The 18,416-nt window shown below is 38.6% G+C and overlaps 1 protein-coding gene across 1 annotated transcript; it reads right to left on the reverse strand.

The window, feature by feature from the left end:
* Positions 1 to 4,426: 4,426 nt before the first annotated feature.
* On the reverse strand, positions 4,427 to 5,713 carry LOC121807220. Its single transcript, XM_042207439.1, has 3 exons — positions 5,555 to 5,713; positions 4,912 to 5,284; positions 4,427 to 4,804 (listed from the first exon to the last, which is right to left on the reverse strand). The coding sequence occupies exons 1-3, from the start codon at positions 5,558 to 5,560 to the stop codon at positions 4,761 to 4,763; spliced, it is 423 nt and encodes a 140-aa protein (XP_042063373.1). The 5' UTR covers positions 5,561 to 5,713; the 3' UTR covers positions 4,427 to 4,760.
* Between the last annotated feature and the right edge of the window lie 12,703 nt (positions 5,714 to 18,416).

Here is an 18,416-nt window from a genome sequence, read left to right on the forward strand (position 1 = left end):
GTGATATATATTCAATAGAATAATCAGTAATCTAGTGAGGGAGAATCAGAATTTAGCTCTCACATCATGGTCCGTTTTTATTGGGCTCTCGGCCCGGTTTTGGAGGGCCCGTTCTCGACATGGGCTTCCATATTATAGGCTCTTTAACTCCATAATTGGGCTGCTTGTTTTGGGCTTTGACAGGTCATCTCATCCACAAAATTTACCAAATTTTCCCACCAACTTTGAAATTGGCAAATAATATAACGAAATTTGCCACGAGTTTGTTATTTCCCACCAATAAAATTCCGGCAAATAATATCATGATATGGATTTTTTTTTCGTAATTTCTCGACAACAACTTCGAGAGCTTCAAGTTTTTCAATCTTTGGAATAGTTTTTTTTAAGCACACCCTCCAAATTTGTTCTTCAATCTATTAATATAGCCGGAATTTTTCATTGGTGGTAAGTAACAAACCCGGGTCAAAGTTCGCAATATTATTTGTTAATTTTAAAGTTCGTGAGAAAAACTCAAATTTCTAAAAGTTTCATAATATTAAGTGCCAATATTCCTTGAAAGAAAGATTATATGTTAGAATTTTACATGGAGCCGTCTCGTTCAAGCCCTTTTGATATTATCTTTAAAGAAACAAAGATTTAATGGATCTTTATAGATTTTTTGTCCGAAAATATTTGCTATTGGTCTTTTTTACAGAAGAAATGAAAAATAAACTTGCATTACCAATTGTTATAGTATATCACAAATTGACTATATATGCACAAGCACACCAAATATAGGGTTGAGGACACAACTAACAATGGCGAAAGTGCAACGAGGCGCCTCGAAGATAACTACACGGTAATAATCATTCTTGAGCTGCCTAATCATTGGTTGTTGTTTATGCTAGGGATGATAATCATTAATTTTAAATCAACACTCAAATTTTGGTTCGTCCAATTATTTTTGAAATTTAAATATTAAATTATGAACTTTCAAATTTTCTCAATTTTTCCATCCATACAAAATACTGTTGTTTAACGATGACCAAACCGACATATTTCTTTTTGTGAGTATTCAATTAACATCACTAGACTAAAATTGTGTACAAGATAATTGAGAAAAATTGAATCAAACCTCATGATTTAAAAGAAATAATCTGAATAGCGTTGAGTTTTTAGTTATAGGGTGATTGAATTAGCATGCTTCCCGATGATATATTAGTTGAGTTTTCAGTTATAGGGTGATTGAATTAGCATGCTTCCCGATGATATATTAGTGTTAATATTATCTTCCTTGACCTTGAAAGATGCTACAAGGACTAGCATACTTTGCTCTCGATGGAGGTACTTGTGGACCCTCACACCTACATTAGATCTTCATGTCGATTGGATAGATACATTGAGAAATTATGACATAGACAAGTTAAGATGCAAATATGTTAGATGGGTTGATAGGCTACTCACCAAACTCCCCAAGGTCTCCACCACTTCGATTTTACTTCATACTTTAGTGATCGGATCGATGATTGGCTTAGCTACGATGTTAATAGAAAGGTCGAGAACATTGATTTGACCTTAAAGGCCAATTTACCAAGAGATTGTTACCCTTTCCCATACAAACAAGGCAAGAACATTGATATGACCTTGAAGATCAATTTACCAAGAGATTGTTACCCTTTCCCATACAAACAAGGCAACTTCCCCGCGAATCTTAAGCTGCTCAAGAAGCTGAGTTTTAGTTATGTGAATGTGAGTTGCGAGGCCGTGGCATTTTTGTTGGGGAACTGTCGTCTCCTTGAGCAACTTTCCCTATGTGGATGCCCGCTTTCGTCTCTGGAGGTTATTCGGACCTCGCTCATGTTCAAATGCCCTCCTTACCGAGCTTTGGATTCAGGTGAAGGCTCATAAACACTATATTTCTACTATCAGAGACATTTTAAGCATGTTTGATTCTGTGCTTCCACAACTACACACGCTCAAGATATACTCTATGTCCAATTATACCCGCAAGGTACACTTTTAATTGATTTTTTCATTAAATTAGGTTAATATAATTTGATTAATGTGTTTAATTTATTAAGATGTGCATATATTGTTTTTTGTTTAATTATACCCGCAAGCAGCGGCGGACACAGTAAGGGGTGGGGGAGGGCTTAAGCCCTTCCCAATTCATATTTTTTTTAATATATTTTCTATTGAGATTTTTCTCAAAATTTTTGAAATGCATACTTAGCCCTTCCCAAACTAATGATACTTTAGACTAAATAAATAAAAGTTGGATGTTAAAAGGGGCTGAATTTGATTATTTAAACTTTAAAGAACAGTAACAATGGTTGCTCCTCTATTTGGAGAAGAACACTTATTTTAGAAGAAGAGTAAGACAAAAAAGTTAAATAATATTAGTATAATAATAATTTTTTTACATAAAAAAACGTGTGTGAGATTTATTTCAGATATAACTTGTAATTTCTCATATCCCAAGGATATTGCTTTTAAAAAATTTAATGACCTTTAAGGAGTGATTAATCATTCCATTAAGGGATTTTTTTAAAATTAATTACTGAGCAAAGCCTCCTTTAAATTATACTACACTCTAACCGGTTAACCTATGTTGAAAATTTCACTAACTTATTTCTTTACATTAAAAACTTATCTTTTACTATTAATTTTATAGGAAACTAAGATATAAATATACAGGGGTGATAATTGCTAACTCATCATTTAATTGCTAACTACAATTAATTTAAGACCATAGGATTTTAGAAAACTTGTGGTCTACAATTTGCCACGTATAATTTTCATTTTTATTAATTAAATCGAAAAAGATAAAAAAAACTACAAAATTAGGGTTTTGGATGAAAATGTCAATATAGTATTTCGAAAATATCAACACAATGCTTTGAGAATATTAACACATAGCTTATATTGACATTCTACATGTAATATATTGACATATTTTATATATCATGTTGACATTTGTTGCTGTACGAAAAAAATTGAAAATTTTTATTTTTTTTTCAAATTTTGACATCGGAGCATTTGCAAGTGAGATCTCGTTAGAATCCTTATGAAATTATCTTTAATTTGATATATGTTGTGCGAAAAAATAATTTAAATCGAGAAAGTTATATGCGCTTTTAAAGTTATAGGATATTTTTCAAAAGTTAGTTACAACTAATTTGTTGTAAATTAACCTTAATACCCTTATTCACGTTTATTGTTGATCGTATTGACATTCTGAGGCTAATGATCTAGGCCCTTAATTTGAATATCTAATGGCTATTATTTAGTTGTAGTTAGAAATTAACTATTGATTTAGCAATATAACACTCCCCTAAATATGCATGGATATATTTTTGTTAAATACATGTTGTGCTGGTTTTTATGGGTATAAAATGTTTATGTATTTTTATACTTATATGATTATTATTTTATGATTCACTTTATTTTTTCATATCCTATCAAAAATATCCTTTACCTCTTTAGAAAATAATTAAAATATATAATTATATTTCATCTCTCCTACTTTAAAACACCCAATAATATTTTTCCTCTTTTATTTTATTCATATTTCCTACTTTAAAATACTCAACAATATATTCACTATGTTAATTTATTCATTTTTACCTACTTTAAAACATCCAATAACCTTTACTTTTCTATTTAAACTCTTTAAAATGAACTTGCATAAAATCTCGATCGTCCTAAGTGTTGTCTATCATGGGAGGAGTGTATATTACAGCCCATGCTAGAAAAATTTTCTGCGCCCGCCACTGCCCCCAAGGTAAGCTCTACTTCAAGAATCAATGTCAACATTCTTTAGAATAACTTGTTTGATCATCTCGCAGTCTCAAATTCATTCCGTCTAATGATATCCTTTAATTGCAGAAGATGCATGGCAAATCTTGTCCCGCAAGAATCGTTGCAGAGAAGAAGTGGCAAACCCAATATCCTTTTAACATTAGAAGAAAATACCGAGAATGTAAAGTGAATCACTTGTAGTTATTAAAAGAATAACTTTCATCACATTTGAACATGAAGATCAAAACATCCAAGGAGTATACTTGTTTTTTTAATTCAAAGTTCCAACTTTATTGTAAGATTATGGGTCTAATTTTAATTATGACCGTTGATATTTCATAAATAAGAAAATGTTTTTATAATTTTTTTGAATCGGTCCATTCTATTGCTAGGCTGATTATGTTTCATGTTTGTCAGAAGTTAAAGCAGAAATGGAATCGACGGTTCCTTTAACTCTGGGCATGTCTCATCACACTCCCACATCCATTTTCTCTTCTTCCTTATTTATTCTTCCAATCTTCTACCAAAAATCATTTGCAATGCATCCGAGAGTTTTTATTTTTTGCTTAGTCTTTTATAATTGTGTACTTATAATTTTATTAGTAAATTATATTTTTGTAAATGCATACTAAAAGTAACAAAGAAATACTAATATAAATATACATTATATTAAGTGCTTAAGATTGAAGTGCTTTTCTATGCACACTTAAGTCATAGTTAAAAAAAATCATTACATTCATTTCATGCCCCACACATGTGATTAAAAACCTCCACTAAAATCGGCATTAAGAGTTGTCGTCGATTTCACGTGCAGCAGCTCGGTCCCATCCCTTTGAAATGGAGTTCATTTCCCTTGTTTGTTTGCTAGCCACGTCCGCCGCACTGCCTCCGCGTCGGTGATTTTTTTCACTGTGTCCGACCCCATGAGCTCCGTTTCTTGGACGTGCTCAACTTTGTGCGATCAACACGTATGAGGTAAGTCAGCCGCACGATGAAGTTGTTGGTGACAGTTCCAGCACAACAACTAGCCAAATTAAAGCAAGTAAACATGAGATAAATACAAAGATAAAAGTATATAATGAATGTATTTCTTTATAGTAAGTGAAGGAAGGGAGGAGGCTATATACATACATTCAGAATCAGTGGTGATCCACTTTTCTATAGTGTTGATCCACTTTTCTATCTCATCATCTCTAAACCTCATCTTTGGAGAATCCGCGTCATAATCCACCTGCTTTGAGCCTCCCTTCTTCCAATTCACAGCCCGTTTGAGCAACTCCTTCATCCTCGAAACTGCTTTCTTCGTTGTCGCCTTCTTCTTCTTTTTCGTCTTGTCTGAATCAGCGAGCTCGTTGCTCGACCAGGACTGATCAGACGAACTAGCTATGGGTAAAACCTTATTCTCCGATGTCTTCTTCTTCCTCTTCTGCAACGTATTTTTAGTGATGGGAGTTGCTATTCTCGAAGTTTCTTGTTCTGCTAGCTTCAATAGCCACTGAAGGATCTGGTGTCACACATAGTAAAAGTGTGTTAGTAGGTGTTCTCATTTTATGATATATTCTGCATGGTTTACTTCTATTAATGATGCATGCAATTATATACCACATGGTTATAGAAAAAAATTTAGGTAATTTCAGACAAAAAGTTCCAAGAATGAATTTGTTATATGTTCAAATGACTATTTGTAATAGAGCCACATGCATAGGAAAAATAATGTTTATAACTGATTAGTAGTATAATCATTATAAAAAAAGGAAATGCAAAGCCAGCTTACCTGCATGTTGGCTCTAATTGAAAATGGTATGGCTTAAATAAATTTGGTTAAATGATGGAGTACACAATCAAAGGGTTCTTTTGTTTAAATAAATAGAATCCGAGAGAGAGAGATAAATAGAATCCGAGAGAGAGAGAGAGTTTGGATCAAGTTAGTAAGTGAGTGAGGTTTTGTTGAATCTGAATAACATAAGTTTGGCTATATATAAATAGCTAGAGTGATAATCTAATTTGAGGATACATGATGGAAAAATAGTCTATTTGGCACTTCATTACACCATACAAGTGTAGTACTTATGTGGTCTTGGATTAATTGTAAGTGGGCCCTATTCCACAGCTAAAAATTTAGTAATCTTGACACATTACTATTTAGTGCGTCCAGTCAATTATAATTGTACAAGCCGTTTTTTATTTTACTTTGTCAAATTTTCAAATAACGTAGTAGAAACTGAATGGTTGCATGAATATAATTAAACCAAACATTTAGTTCGTGAGTATTTTTTTTCCTATATTAATTTTTCAGTTAGTCTCAAAATCTTGAAATTTCTTGTTATGGGATATATTCCAAATTGACCATGAAAAACCATAAAACTTAGTTGTCCAAAGTTTCTTATTAAACTTGTGAAATCGAACTTATGAAATGGCAGAGCCACAAGATGAGGCACGTCAAAGGATTATTGGAAAGACAACCCTAAAATTTTGCATCTCAATAGATGCTCAATTGCTTCAGGATCTTCTTTGCATAGTGTACATAGGTCGTCATCGATCTCATCATGATAACAATGCTTCCGAACCTACAACAGTTTAACCAAAATCTCGTATTCACTCCATCTCCCATGTCCCAACCCGCCACCCGCATCCTAAATTACACCTAATCCACCCATTAATTATTTGCTTGTCAATAATCCCGATGGCTATAGAGTTTTATTTTGATAGTAAATATTATGCAAATATTTTAATTTTTTAAATAAATTAACTGGATTTAAATAACTCATCATACCCCTAAGTAAAAAAAAAGTACTGGTTATTAAATGGTTTTATGATGAACCGAAATGTAGTAGTAATTAAAAGCAAAGGCATATAAAATTGCTTATTCAAAGTAATGGGATAAATAAAATTAGATTGAACTAATATTAATTAAGTGATTTTTTTTTGGAAATGAGAATGATGAACAGGTATGTAGAATCGATGAATAAGAGATGAATGAATAAATAAAATCCCTCACTTCTAACATAAATATTCGAGTTCAAATGTTTCATTCATTCAGTTATAATATTGGTGAGAGATGATAATCATTTTTAACTCTTCATTAAAAAAAGATACACGATCGGTATTCGATAGATGCATCTCCAAACCAAATGAGTGCATCATGTGGATTCGAATTTAATTAAGAGCAAATATTTTTTTATTTATAATTAAGTTCATCTCTTTTTCTTTTATTTTATGTGCTTTATTTATAGTCGTTCTTGCCACTTGCAAGAAATATCAAAATAGTAGTACTATCTCACAAATAATTATTTAAGTCCACTGGCATGAAAGAAGCTAACAAGGTTTTGTATCCCCTATATTACACGTGTCAACAATCCTAATTTCTAACTTTTGGAACAATGGAACCCACGTAGAGGAATGTAGCTTAACAAATACCGTTCATGTCTTTTTCTACTTATAATGGGGCATTTAAATTCATAATTAATTATACAGGTCGACCGTGACTCTTTTCTACGTATGAAAAATTATGGTAACTTAAATAGTACAAAATTTGTTCATTTTATAATTTATACCAAACGCTAATAATGGAGGTTTATATTATAACTGTATTATAGTTTTAATTCTCTCACTGATTTGGATTAATTTAAGAGAAGTTGTATACTTGTATATGACATGAAAGCCAAAGTTTATAAATTCTTACACAAATTTGTTTTTCTCTCCTCACAAAAAAGCTATATAAAATATGAAATATAAAATTAAACTAATGTATTTTAGGTTACACGTTATTCACAAATTTCCCCTAAATCTAAATTAGTAGAATAACTGAGAAAGTAAAACATTCTAGTCTAATCTACGGTATCTAAGTATCTGCCATACATATAGAATATAATGGATAAGGTTGTGATCAATTGAGATTTTTTAGCATAATTGAGAATTGAGATGTATTATCAGCCACTTATTTTTATTAAATGAGTGGTCCAGAATTTGTCATATGGAATATACTTTTAGATTAATTAATTATGAAAGGGCAGAATGGTAATCTCATGGTATATTTTATTCAATAAATACGTTTTAATTTTTTTGTCATCTACATATACAATTCATGTCAACTATACACATATAATGTCAACTATGTGTACAATTCATGTCAACCACACACATATAATGTCAACTATATATACAATTCATGTCAACTATACATATATAATGTCAACTATAAGTTGTTGACATTTGATGTGCATGCTATTGACGATAATACCCTCGAGTTGACATAATTTATTTGCAGTTGATATTTTGAAAATGTTGTGGATGAGTGGCTGAAAATGCATCTCAATTAAGCTAAAAAATCTCAACCTAACAAGACTCATAATAGATATAGAATATACAATTTGAGCATGTGAATTTTGGTGTGTGATGAATCCGCGAAAATTTGATGTTGATGAATGCAGGAAAATGCAGATCACGACACAATGAATTTACGTGGTTCGATTTACTGAGGTAAATCTACGTCCACGGGAAGAAAAGAGGGCAGAGTTGTATTGCTTGATCTGTTTTCTACAGCTTACAATACAGACTTGCTATTTTGTATTTGATCTCTAGAAAGCGAGACAGTCTAACCCTATCTATCTGATCTAGGTTCTATTTATACATTGAACCAAGATCGTGGCATGCAGCCATTTACTAGGTAGTGGATGTCGTGGAGATCGTGGCGATCTTGCATGGGTCCACTATCCTGCATGAGTTAATGACTGCTTGACACCACTAAATAGATCGTGGGTGTAGTGGAGGTGGAAATCCTGCATGAGTCCACTATCTCCTAGTTCGGTCGAATACTGAGACCGAACTGCTGAATTATTGCCGAGCAGCTTTTGCCGATCTGAGAGTAGAGCTTGATGCCGACCTGAGAGCAGAGTTTGATTGGTTGGCTTTTACCGAGCTGTAGGCTGGGGCCGAACTCTTTGGTTGTGCCGAACTGAACTTCTTTAGTCATGCCGGACTGATACTCTTTAGTCATGCCGAACTGATACTCTTTCTTGGGCTTTAGGCTGATGGGCTTTACTGCTGTTGGGCTTGTTTAGTACGTACTCCATCACTACCCCCCCGGAAAGCGAAGTGAATCACTTCGGCATTCTGGATAAAGGTACGGGGTAAGTTGATGTTTGTCCTCGGTCTTATGAAGTGAACTCTTCTTTGACCGGACTCGTCTTTGGTCTGATGAAATAAACATCTTTGACCGGACTAAGCTTGTGTCCTAATTTGGCGAGTTTTATCGCTCGGATCGGACTTTCCGTTGTCCTAATTTGGGGATCGGATTTTCCCTTGTCCTAATTCGGCGAGTTTTATCGCGTGGATCGGACTTTCCCTTGTCCTAATTCAGGCAAGTTTTATCGCGAGAATCGGACTTTCGTTGCAGTTCGTTTCAGACGAAGTGCTTGATTCTTAAGCTGAATTGTGGTCTTGTATCCTCTTTAGAAGCTTGGACTTCACAATCGTTGGCTTATTGCAGTTCGTTTCAGACGAACTGCTTGTTTAAGCTGAATTGTGGTCTTGTATCCTCTTTAGAAGCTTTGACTCACAATCGTTGGCTTGTATATGTTCTAAGAAGGGGATCAGCCTTCGAAGAACAAGATACCTCAGTAACATTTGTAAGAGACGACACGCACATAGACAGACAACGCATATAGACAAATAAAAAGCACATAGAGACAAACAAAGACCAAGTAAACCAAATAAAGCACATTGACCGAACAGGACTCAAGACTGACTGACCGGACTGTCTCTTACAAATGGAACTTTTTGAGGTTGGAAATGTGCCATGTTCGGGGTACCTGTTCTCCTGACATGTGAGCCAATTTGTAAGACCCTTTGTCGAGGACTTCTGACACCCGATATGGACCTTCCCATGTGGGTTCGAGCTTGCCCAGCTTTTCTGCTCGGCTTACTTCGTTGTTTCTCAAGACGAGATCTCCCACTTGAAATTGCAGCTTCTTCACCCTTTGGTTATAATACCGGGCTACTTGCTCCTTGTACTTGGCTGCTTTTATGCATGCCAATTCTCTTCTTTCTTCGGCAAGATCTAGCTCGGCTCTCAGTCCGTCGTCATTCATTTCTGCTGAGAAATTTAGAGTTCGGGGACTGGGTACGCCGATCTCCACCGGAATTACGGCTTCAGTGCCGTACACCAGACTGTACGGAGTTTCACCGTTGGAGGTTGTGGGTGTAGTTCGGTAGGACCATAGGACTTGAGGGAGATTTTCTACCCATTGTCCTTTGGCTTGTTCTAACCGAGCTTTTAACCCTTTCACCAGGATACGATTTGTTACCTCCGTTTGTCCGTTTGCTTGTGGATGAGAGACCGAAGTGAACCGCTGTTGAATATTCAGCTCTTGGCACCAATTCTTGAACGTCTTGTCGGTGAACTGAGTCCCGTTATCCGAGATGAGGATGTGGGGTATGCCAAATCGGCACACTATGTTCTTCCAGACGAAATCCAATGCCTTCGAGCTCGTTATCGTAGCTAATGGTTCAGCTTCCACCCACTTCGTAAAGTAGTCCACGGCAACGATTAGGAACTTCATTTGCCGAGGAGCTTGAGGAAGTGGTCCCACTATGTCTATGCCCCATTGCATGAAAGGCCAAGGGCTTTGCATAGTGGATAGATCGGTCTGCGGTATCCTTGGGATATTTGCATGGATTTGGCACTTCGGGCATGTCTTGACGAGCTGCACTGCTTCTTGTACCAAGGTTGGCCAATAATATCCCCATCTCAGAACTTTTTTAGCTAAAGCTCTGGCTCCGATGTGGCTACCGCACGATCCTTCATGAACTTCTCTGAGGATGTAGTCCGTCTCTTCTGGTCCTACGCACCGCAATAACGGCTGGAGGTAAGACTTTCTAAAGAGGACTCCTTCATGAAGTTCGTACCTAAGTGCTCGGCACGTGATCTTCCGAGCTTCTCTCTTATCCTCGGGCAATTGTCCTTGATCCAGATACTGCAAGATCGGCGTCATCCAGTTCGGCGAGCTGGATACTGAATGTACCTCGGCTTCATCAATGCTTCGATGCATTAATTCTTCCGCCTTTGAGCTCGGATCTGAGGCCAACTTACTTAAGGTATCTGCTCGGCTATTTTCCGCTCTGGGAATGCGGATTATCCGAAAATAAGAGAAACTTCGGCTGATGCTTTGCGCTTTGTCCAAATACTTCTTCATTCTCTCGTCACGAGCTTCACTTGTACCCAACACGTGATTTACTATGACTTGTGAATCACAATGGACTTTGAGAGATTTGACGAGCAGACTTTGCGCTAACTGGAGTCCGGCCAGGAGGGCTTCGTACTCGGCTTCATTATTAGTAGTGGGGAATAGGAACCGAAGTGAATAGGTTACCTCGTGTCCATCGGGAGCGATAAGCAGAATACCAGCTCCACTTCCCGTTTTATTCGAAGCTCCATCTACGAATCCGCTCCAGCAGTCCGGCGGCTCTTCTTCGGATTCCAAGGGCTGTGCTAGTTCGGCATTGGCAGAATTTTTCTGTTCGGCAATGACAGGGATTGCTTTATCGAACTTGGCCTCTGCAAGAAAATCTGCCAAGGCTTGTCCCTTGATGGCTTTCCGAGGTAGGTACTCGATTGAGTGTTCTCCCAGCTCTATGGCCCATTTGGCGATTCTGCCTGATGCTTCTGGCTTGGTCAAAACTTGCCGAAGAGGCAGATCGGTTAAGACGCATACCTTGTGAGCATAGAAGTATGGCCGCAGTCTCCTTGCTGCATTTACTAACGCCAGAGCAATTTTTTCCAGAGGTTGATACCTTGTTTCTGGACCTCTTAATGCTCGGCTTGTAAAGTAGATGGGAAACTGCTTTAGGCCTTCTTCTCGTACAAGCACCGCGCTGATGGTTTGATCTGATGCCGCTAAGTATAAGAATATTACTTCGGCTTCGGTTGGAGCAGAGAGAATAGGAAGCTCGGCTAGATAACTTTTGAGCTCGTCAAAGGCCTTTTTCTGCTCGGCTCCCCACTCGAACTTTGGTGCCTTTTTCAACACCTTGAAGAACGGCAGTTGCTTTTCGGCTGCTTGGGAAAGGAATCGATTCAGTGCGGCTAGACATCCGGTTAGCCTTTGCACGTCATGTATGGACTTCGGCATTGCCATGTTCTGAACGACTTGAACTTTTGAGGGGTTTGCCTTGAGTCCGTCCTTTGAAACCAAACAACCCAGAAACTTTCCCGAATCTACCAAAAAGGTACATTTTTGGGGGTTAAGTTTGAGGTTGGCTTTTCGGAGCACGTTGAGAGTGGATTTGAGGTTGTCTTCGTACTCCGAAGTGCTTTTGCTTTTGACAACTATGTCGTCGACATACACTTCAACCTGTTTTCCGATTAGGTGCCGAAAAAGCTTATCTACCATCCTTTGATAAGTGGCTCCGGCATTCTTTAAACCGAATGGCATCTTTTTATAAGCGAAAATGCCGAAATCGGTAATGAAAGCTGTTTTCGGAGCGTCACTCTCATCCATCAACACTTGGTGATATCCTTTGTATAAATCAAGAAAACAGAAAATTTCGAAGCCGATCAAAGCTTCTACTTTTTTATCTATATTCGGAAGGGGATAGCAATCTTTAGGACAGTGCTTGTTTAGATCGGTAAAATCTATGCACATCCGCCATCCTCCTCCTTTTTTCTTGATCATCACAGGATTGGCCACCCAAGAAGGATATTTCACCTCGTATAGTACATCCGCTTTTAGTAATTGGCGGACTTCGTCATGGATGACTTGGCTTCTTTCTGCCGCAAAGAGTCTTTGCTTCTGTTTTACTGGCCGGATTGAAGGATCAATATTTAACCGATGAGTGATTACCTCGGGGGGCACTCCGGTCATGTCCAACGGAGACCATGCAAAGACATCTTTGTACTCCTTGAGGAGCTGAATGGTCTTTTCCCGGAGTAGAGGCGTTCCTGCGAAGCCGATCTTGACCGTTCTGGATGGATCATCTTCGTATAACTGAACGGTCATTGAGTTCGGCTCTGAAGTGACTTCGGTTATCTTGCTTGCCTCTGACTCCGGTTGCTGTGATTGCTATGCTTGATGGTGCCGAACTGATTGCTCGGCACTTTTAAGCGCAATCTGCAGACATTCTTTTGCTCTCTTTTGATCACCTCGGATGACCGCTATCCCACCTTTAGTGGGGATCTTGATGGTGAGGTGATAAGTAGAGCAAACGGCCCGAACTGTGTTGAGCCAGTCTCTCCCCAGGATGATGTTGTACGGGGACCGAGCTTTCACCACAAAGAACTCGATCATCGTATTGGAGCTTGTAGGCGCTTTTCCCACCGTGATCGGAAGGCTGATAATACCTTCAGGGCGGGTGTCCTCCTGGGCGAAACTTTTCAGAGGAAGTGGAGCCGGACTGAGCCGAGCTGGATCCACTTCCATTTTATCGAAACATTCTTTAAAAAGAATGCTGACTGACGCTCCTGTATCCACAAATACTCTGTGGATCAGTTTGTTTGCCACTCCGGCTTGAATGACAATAGCGTCTTGGTGAGGAGAGATGGCTGGGACGGGATCGGCATCTGAAAATGTAATCACTTCGTCTTTCTTCAGCCTTTTATGTGTTGGCTTCTCTTGATTGGAACCTCTGCGTTCTGCTTTTAGGGACGACTTAGTCTTCCCGGCAGGGAGAGCATCAATAGTCTGGATTACTCCATCATATTGCGGCTCGTCGTCGTCTTCGGGATCCTCATGCCTTTTCGGATCCTGAGGATTGCAGTTCGCACCTCTCTGCCTTTTGTTCTTTTTCGGCTGCTTGCTTTGGTATTTTTTTAACGTTCCTGTTTTCACAAGAACATCAATACCTGCAGCCAAATTTCGGCACTCCTCGGTATCATGCCCGTGGGTTTGATGGAAGGAGCAATATTGATCCTGAGGTCGCCGCGCGGCTGATTTCGTCATCCGCTTTGGTCTTTCGAACATATCGGAATGTAGTTCGAAAATTTCCGCTCTTGACTTGTTCAGCGGTACGAACTGAGCGGGCGGCTTCTCGGGATTGAGACGGGGTCCCAATCTGTCTTGCACTGGAGCCCTTTGAATTCTTTCAAATGGAGTCCGGCGAGGATGCCCCTGATCGCTATGATCGGGCTTCCTTCTATCTCCTCGGGACGATGAGCTGTCTAACGACCGTTTGCGACGGTCTGCCTCATCGGCCCGGGAGTACTGGTCCACAATGTCCCACATTTCCTGAGCTGTCTGCGGACCGCACTCAACGAGCTTCCTGTAGAGAGCTCCGGGCAGGATTCCATTTTGGAATGCCGAGATGACAAGCAGATCGTTGAGATCGTCTACTTGCAGGCATTCCTTGTGGAATCTTGTCATAAAGTCGCTGATTTTTTCGTCGCGACCTTGACGAATGGAAAGCAGCTGAGCCGAAGTAATTCGGGCTTCCGCTTTCTGAAAGAACCTCCTGTGGAAAGCATCCATTAGATCTCGGTAGGATCTAATGCTGCCTTGAGGAAGGCTGTCGAACCACCTTCTGGCGTTCCCGATGAGCAGCTCGGGGAACAGCTTGCACATATGGACCTCATTGAGACCCTGGTTCGCCATATTATACTGATAGCGTCCCAAGAAGTCATGAGGATCCACTAGCCCGTCATAAGTCATTGACGGTGTCCGGTAGTTCCGCGGCAAAGGAGTTCGGGTGATATCGTCCGAGAACGGAGTCTTTAATGCTCCGTACATGGCGAACCCGACATCTCTTCGGTACGGAGGAGATGGAGTTCTCCTGTTGTTCCGGTACCGAGGAGGAACAGGAACATGTCGGGGTTGAGGATTCTTTCTCCTGGAAGACACGTCACTACTGCGGTAGTGACTTTCATGCCTAGATGAGGAGGGAGAATCCGTCGTTGTCTTCTCCGGCTGTTGGCTCTTCTGCAGGAAGGTTAAGAACTCCTCCTGCTTCTCGGCCAAGAACAGCTTGACAGCTTCATTTAAATCGGGCTGCTGGGAAGACTCGGTGCGATGACTCCTGGAGTGGCTTGTTCCTTCACCGTGAGAACTGGAGACAGATTTCTCACGAGGCTGTTTTCCAGGCCTATGGGCTGCTGGATTAGCTTCCTCATGGTTATCACGGACGGAGGCACGGGTGTTATGTGATCTGGTATGCATTTTTTTGGTAGAAGAGGATCAAAAACTCGCTTTATCACAAATTTGGTTCTCTGTTTCCCACAGACGGCGCCAGTGATGAATCCGCGAAAATTTGATGTTGATGAATGCAGGAAAATGCAGATCACGACACAATGAATTTACGTGGTTCGATTTACTGAGGTAAATCTACGTCCACGGGAAGAAAAGAGGGCAGAGTTGTATTGCTTGATCTGTTTTCTACAGCTTACAATACAGACTTGCTATTTTGTATTTGATCTCTAGAAAGCGAGACAGTCTAACCCTATCTATCTGATCTAGGTTCTATTTATACATTGAACCAAGATCGTGGCATGCAGCCATTTACTAGGTAGTGGATGTCGTGGAGATCGTGGCGATCTTGCATGGGTCCACTATCCTGCATGAGTTAATGACTGCTTGACACCACTAAATAGATCGTGGGTGTAGTGGAGGTGGAAATCCTGCATGAGTCCACTATCTCCTAGTTCGGTCGAATACTGAGACCGAACTGCTGAATTATTGCCGAGCAGCTTTTGCCGATCTGAGAGTAGAGCTTGATGCCGACCTGAGAGCAGAGTTTGATTGGTTGGCTTTTACCGAGCTGTAGGCTGGGGCCGAACTCTTTGGTTGTGCCGAACTGAACTTCTTTAGTCATGCCGGACTGATACTCTTTAGTCATGCCGAACTGATACTCTTTCTTGGGCTTTAGGCTGATGGGCTTTACTGCTGTTGGGCTTGTTTAGTACGTACTCCATCAGTGTGGTAAATAACAAATACTCCTAATCCGTGATTCTAAATAAACGCACTTTTCACTTCATATGTCGTACAAAAATCTAATTAAAAAAAAGGAGTATGATGTTTTATATACCGAATAAGGGGTATATTTTAATTCTTGAATTTATATTTTCACTTGAATTTTTATTTTCACCCCTATATATACTGCTTTTCCTTGTGCTAACTAGCCTTGTGGGATTCATTCCTGCACGTCGACTTGAATTCGACATGAAGGAATTAGGATTGATATATTCCACCAGAATTTCAACATGTTTTACTACAAAAGTAATTTGAAATATTATATATGTTGTTAGCGAAACATTTTGATATTTAATATTGAAATAGTCTGTTAACAATATATACTAGTTATATATATTGTTATTTCTTCTATCGTAGTTTTTGTGTTAACAATATATACTAGTTATATATATTATATATGTGTTTACAAATTTTGTTTACTTGGGTGCTACTTCGGTTTTTCTTTTTGGTAATATCGCACTCTCTAGAGGAGATTTTCTTTTCTTTCAATAAAAATATATTGCCACAGGGTATATTACTATATAAGAATTTTATAAAGTAAAATTAATTCATTATGAAATAGTGCTAATTAAACAACCCAAAACTCTAAATAGGAAACAAATTAAGGTGCAACTGGTGACCTAATGAGATGATAAAGTGCATCTTAGATGGTAAGACGCCCCCTTTTAACTAATAGACCGGGGTTCAAGTTACTATGAAGATAGATGAGAAACCATTATTGATCCTCTCTAAGAAAAAACAAAATTGGTGCCCTAATAACAAAAATGAGAAGATGTTTATTTAAGTTACTTCCTCCCATTGTCCCTGCAAATTTATTATATTTCATTTTTACTATTTGTGCCTTATTTCACTTGTATTGATTCAAGTGCGACAAACTTTGTAGGATATAAAGTAGTAATTTAATTAGTTGTCTATTGTTCTTGGTGGGTGGATTCTAGTACGTGCACGTTGTTACTCCATCTACCTCTCTTTTAGGAGATGAGAACATTTAATAAATTGGCACAAATGAAGTAAATGATTGGTATTTATGCCTATCCATACACACGGGCATGTAACCATCGACCAACTTAATGCACACATTTGATTCCAGAATTTTTGTAAATACATATGTCGTCGAGTTGTGGATGATTCAACGAGGGAATCAATTAATGTTGATAGTCACGTTGTAGCTATACATTTTACTATTGTAGCCACTAATTTTGGGACATTGCAAAATAATTAACCTAAGTTATACTAGCCAGTTCAAACTTCAAACAACGTATATAAGCAGTTACAGAAACTCTTATTACTTGTTAGGGATCACACGTATCAAGATTTAATGTAAATTATAGAGTAAAAGCCTCTACAAATTATCTACATTACTCAAATATATATACTTTAAAATAAAATTTAGAAATTTTAGCCCCGATGATAAATATTTCTGCGTCCGCCACTAGTTAGGGATCACACGTATCAAGATTTATACTCCATGACGATAACGTCGTTTTATAAAGGCTAAAAAATCACTTATTTTGGCTTTTTTTTATCCTATATCGTATGATGGATATCGGAATATATTTGAAAGATCTATCTCCAAGCAATACTGTGACTTCCGTCGAATACGATTTTCCTATTCAAGTCTTATGTACTTCCACATCCCTTTTGAGATTCTGAAAAATAGGACAAATTCATTTTCTCAAAGTTTCAGGAACACATAAAATTGGCCATTAGTATTAACAAAAGCAGAAAGAACACTAAGGACGAAAGCACTATATTTAGTCAACACTGGTACTAAAAAATAAAAACAATAGCTAGGGGAGCAAATGGGTCTATATACCCCTAATAATCCGTGTCGTATTCAATAATTGTTGTAATCGTGCTTGGTCAAGTGACTTTGATTAATAATAAATGTTACAAGATATTTAATTTTGTGAAATTAAATGCAATCGATCTACGTTCCGAGTAGATGACCGTAGTATATTCATTTTCTCAAATCCGATTCCCCGTGAGTGAGAAATAATATATTAAAGTTGGTCACAATAAAACTAGAAATGAGCTATGAGAAAAACTAAGGTATTAATTAACTGAGTGTTAATTATCTCACGTCAGGGATGATAAACTTCTTTGATGAAGTATTTAATAAGATGAATTATTATGTGTAATAATTATCGTGGAATAAGATGGGTGACAGAGCCCACACGTGCGTTCCGCCGCCGCCTGCCCGCGAGCCGTGCACCGTGACTCGTGCACCGGGCACTGGCGTCGTGTGCCTTGGATCTTGGAAATTGGTCTTGGGTGGTCTTTGGGATGTTCTTTGGAGGTGGTCGTTGAGCGTGGTTCAAGCCCCGCTTGTTCTTTTTAGACCACCTCAAACTCCACGTTATCCCCGACGGACCCCGACTCATGGTGGTCTTCGTCCACGTTATGTTCCCGACGAACCCCGCCGCATAACGGGAGACAAAAGGTCCCCGCTGGACCCCGACGGTCCATGGTGTGTCCCGTCGTGTAGTGTGTCCAGATGCATCGTGTCTCTTCAGCTACCAACGGCTAGTGCACCAATCAGTAACCCCCGGCGGTTACGGTCAATGGCCTTGATGACAGACATTATGTCTGTTGACTCCAGCAACCCCTGCGGGTGGATTTGGCCTATAAATAGGCATGCATCCATTGCATTCTACACACAAAAACTCAAGCATTCTTGCA

Source organism: Salvia splendens, chromosome 6 (assembly GCF_004379255.2).
Source record: "Salvia splendens isolate huo1 chromosome 6, SspV2, whole genome shotgun sequence".
In the NCBI taxonomy this organism is placed as follows: Eukaryota; Viridiplantae; Streptophyta; class Magnoliopsida; order Lamiales; family Lamiaceae; genus Salvia; species Salvia splendens.

Excerpts from the sequence above, each read along its gene's own strand:
- LOC121807220 (XM_042207439.1), bottom strand. Across the intron at positions 4,805-4,911 it reads GATCACCACTGATTCTGAAT|TTGTTGTGCTGGAACTGTCA; the intron begins GTATGTATATAG and ends TAATTTGGCTAG.